The sequence below is a fragment of the Pteropus vampyrus genome, unplaced genomic scaffold (assembly GCF_000151845.1).
Source record: "Pteropus vampyrus isolate Shadow unplaced genomic scaffold, Pvam_2.0 Scaffold304, whole genome shotgun sequence".
Lineage (NCBI taxonomy): Eukaryota > Metazoa > Chordata > Mammalia > Chiroptera > Pteropodidae > Pteropus > Pteropus vampyrus.
Window position 1 is genome coordinate 714,239 of NW_011889085.1, and position 4,077 is coordinate 718,315.

Sequence of the window (4,077 nt, forward strand, 5' to 3'; positions counted from 1 at the left end):
GGGCCGATACCAGAGTGGAGGCCACCTCTGTGCTCAGGCGACCCCCGCGAGCTTTCGCCCCAGGCCTGACCCCCACCGGTCACCACTGCTGGAGTCCCCTCTCTTCTTGGGTTGCCAGGCAGTGATTTGTAGTTCACCCCTGCGTGCCCTTCCCCTGCCCTGTCGCCCCAGACCCAGCTCCCGGCAGAGGGCCAGACGGCGGGGCACGGGGCCAATCATCCCCTCCCGGGGGGTGGGCGGGTGCCCTAGCAACCTCCATGAAGTCCCCAAGTTCAGTACCAGCGTCACCACCCGCAGCTGCTCCACAGCCCCGCGTCCGGGCAGAGCGACACCTCACACGGGCTCGGCGCCCCCTGCACCGCCCGAGCCTTCAGTAACCGCCTCGTTTTCAGAAGGATTGGCCTGCCCAGGCTCGTTGGGACGGGACGGTCACCGCCCTGGAGGGGACCACCCCCTCCCTCAGCAGCCTCGGCTCCGTCTCTGGGAGGCAGTGTTCAGAGACCACGGACGGGGAGTAGGGGCCGTGCCAGGTCTGCGGATGTCATGCCGTCACCGTTTACATGGGGACACAGAGCCTGTATGTGGTCTTTAGCAGACGCTCAGGGCTGTGCCAACAAGACGTGGGCAGGAGAGGGGAGGCCACGAGGGAGGGGCCGGGAGTGGGCAGGGTCCCAGGAGCGAGGCTTGTCCGGGGCCCGGGAGGAACGTGCAAAGGACAGCAGACTCGCCGAGCGACAAACCGGAAGACCCGTGCTCCCGATCTGCTCTTTAAAAGGAGAACATTTCGAGGTGGTTTGCTGCTTAGGGAGGACGGACAGGAGACGGAGCGCGTCTAGAATTGCAGGTTTGGTGCCTCAGTGCCTCCTGCCGAAAAGCTCTAACCCGACGTAACCGGACTGATTATTTCACGTGACGTCTTGTTAAGAGCAGACGTTTAGATGTTCAAAGCAGTGCCACCTGCATCAGCTGGGGACAGCAGATTCCTACCTGTGCTCGGGGCTGTGTCAGCAGAGCGGTCGGCACACTTAGCACACCACGGCCAGCCGTAGCGGTCAGCCGGTGTTCCCTCCAGGGACCTCGTCAGCTCTAAGTCCAATTCCATGGTGATAGTAGTTTTCACTGCAGCCCGAGACCTGATTCAGAGATGCACGTGTTGGTGCCAGATACCCCGCTACTTACACAGCAAGGCGAAGGAGAAAATCAGGGTCTTGGGAGGGAAACGGTCTCGTAGAAGGAAAATGCGTATTCTAATTCTCACCTCCTGGATCAGACCAGTCAGAGGAAGACATTAGTTGCCGGCATCAGTCTGGCAAAGACGCTTTGGCATCCGGCTCCAGTGTCAGTTGTCTATCAGGATCAAGGCTTCATCTACCGACCGGAGGGCTGGGACGGAGACGGAGGTGAAAGCCCGTTTAGAAGACAGTTCAATGCCCGGGGAGAGCACCCCACGGCAGTCTCACGTTCTGCTGAGTGTGCGTCTCACCCCCTGGGCGTGCTTGCTGATGACAGGGGGGTTGCAGCCCTCCACACCTCTGCTTCTTAATGGCTTTGTGCCGTGGCACCCAGTGTGCAAAACTGAAACAGAAATTCACGGGAGAAGGGTCGCCCCACTCAGTAGATGAAGGGCGGTTAAGAAAGGCTGGTGGCGACCCACGAAATCGGTTCCACAGCGTGCAAGGTCACACCTGCCTTCCACGACACCGCAGCCCCGCTGCCCGCCCTGTGGCCCTGACTCGCCCTTGTTCCGTGACAGATGCTGCCATGTACAACAACTCTGGGGTCCTGCCCACGTCGCCCGTGGCACCCACGACCTACGGTGCGTGTGGGTCTTGGCTCTGGGAGGTCAGCGGGGTGAGGAGGCTGGGGGTTGTGGAGGCTGCAGTCTCGGTGGGAGGCTTGGCCCCCAGCAGCTGTGGGTGAGCTGTTCCCTGGGGGACCGGCAGTTTGCCTCACCGATGAGGCCCGAATCCGCCCCTCCCCGCTGCTGGTTTGAGTGATCCCTCAGCCAAGGCGGAGTCTGGAGCCATCCCAGCTGCTTCAGGGGCGTCTGGGGAGCTAGGGACAGAGACACAGAAGGGGACATTCTCAGGGGACAGCCATGGTGGGAGTCTCAGTGAAACAAAATGCTAGTTTCTCTCATTGGAGATAATTATGCAAAAGCATCGTACCCATTGCTCCAGACACTCACTGGCCACGCGAGCCACTATCTGAGCATCGCGTGATCTCCTGTCCCTAAAGACAGCCCTCGGCTGCCTCGCCTCGTCTCAGAGGATGCAGAGTGAGACTGTTGGTCACCTGTGTCCATGAGGTGTGGCTGGGGCCAGTAGCCCCAGGCCGCGGTGAGGAAGGAACCGAATCTTGGGAAGACGAGCAGAGCTCTCCGCTGCCCAGGCTGCAGCATGACGGGGCGGCCACTGTCCCCGGGGAGGTGTGCGGGCGCAGAGCACAGCAGCAAGGCCCGAGGACAGAGCGAGAGGTGGCATCTCGCACGGTCACGGGTCTGCCCCGTCTCTCGTCCAGGCCCCTGTGTGCCTCCCCGCCCCAGAGGTGACAGCACCCTGCATCTTTCTCTTCCTGGTCACAGACCCAATGCTTAAAGCCGACGACAGCAACACTCGAGTCCTGATTGGCTGCTTGGTGGCCATCATCTTCATTCTCCTGGCCGTCATCGTCATCATCCTTTGGAGGCAGTTCTGGCAGAAGATGCTGGAGAAGGTGAGGGCACAAAGCTGCTCCTCCCCCGCTGGCCCCCAGGAGCGAGGCCGGACAGTCAGGCCCCCGGGGCCCCAGAAAGCGGCAGGTGGAGAAGCTGGTGGCTGGAAGGGCTGGGAAAAGAGTAAGCCAGTCCATGTCCCCGTGTTTGGAATGAGACTTTGCAGCCTCCCTAGAACACTGCTCGCAGTAGGTGGACTCAGCTCGATGTCACCTTGAAGACTCGGGCTCCCTGGGTGTGGGGCGGGTGGCAGTGTCTGTATCCTCAAAAGATCGCAGGTAGTTGTGATGCACAACCCACAATTCCTACAGTCTCTTCTTCACTGTTTGCTTGTTTGTTTTGTGGGGTGTGTGCATGTGTGTGTGCATGCATATGTGTCTGCACGTGCATATGCGTGCATGCATGTGCACACGCATGCAGGCATGCATATATATGTATGGTTGTGCATGCACGTGTGCATGTGTGCATGCATGCATGCATGTGCGTGCACGCACATACTCTATGTGTGCGCGCACACGTATGCACGTGTGAGCATGCATGTGTGTGCACATGTGCACGTGTGCGCATGTGTTGCATCTATGTGGGCATGTGTGCATGTGTGTATGCATGTGAGTGCATGTGCTCACGCATGTGGTGTGCACATGTGTGCATGTGTGACTGTGCATGCACATGTGCATGTGTGCCTATGTGTGCATGTGTATGCATGTGCGTGGGTGTGCATGTGCACACACATGTGTGCATGCATGTGTGCATGTGCATGTTTGCGCGCATGTGAATGTGTGCATACATGTATGTGTGTGTGTGCCTGTGTGTGCGTGTGCATGCGTATGCATGTGCGCGTGTGTGTATGTGTAAAAGCATCTGGCCTCATTAACACTCAGGCCGAGTTCCACACAGTTCAGTCCCACATCCTGGCATGAGAAGGTTGTGGTGCTCCATCTGAGTCCCTCCTCAGAGGCTTCTCGTCCAGGCAAATCATCTGAATAATTTTCATTATCTTGGTTAGTAAACACGTGGGGGCAGGGGGTGTCCCCGTGACCCACGGGGCCAGAGCGAGGCATCATCGTGTTGTCGCGCACTTGCCGAATTAGCGAGCGTTTGAATTTACGCTTTGCAAGTGGAGGCCGCGGAAGGCGGGGCCGCGAGGCCGCTGTTTGCAGAGCCCTGAAATCCCCTAAGGGGCGGCTTCCGCAGGCTCCCAGCGGTGAGGGGCTGTGTCTGGGGCGCATGCAGGCCCTGGGGGACGCGGACTGCAGCTGGGAAGCGGTGACAGCCTCCATCCCGCTGAGGGGGGTAGGCGGGGGGACCGGCCGCTGCGCCCCCACGCGCTCCCCCCTGTGCCGCCCCTCCAGGCCTCACGCAGG

The 4,077-nt window shown here is 60.0% G+C and overlaps 1 protein-coding gene across 1 annotated transcript in view; it reads left to right on the forward strand.

The window, feature by feature from the left end:
* Positions 1 to 4,077, forward strand: part of DDR2 (discoidin domain receptor tyrosine kinase 2) — a 44,041-nt gene that overhangs the window by 30,426 nt on the left and 9,538 nt on the right. Inside the window, exons 8-11 of the mRNA XM_023521502.1 lie at positions 1,073 to 1,205; positions 1,510 to 1,816; positions 2,585 to 2,715; positions 4,066 to 4,072. Coding sequence (XP_023377270.1) covers positions 1,073 to 1,205; positions 1,510 to 1,816; positions 2,585 to 2,715; positions 4,066 to 4,072 — 578 coding nt within the window. The remainder of the gene's footprint in view (positions 1 to 1,072; positions 1,206 to 1,509; positions 1,817 to 2,584; positions 2,716 to 4,065; positions 4,073 to 4,077) is intronic.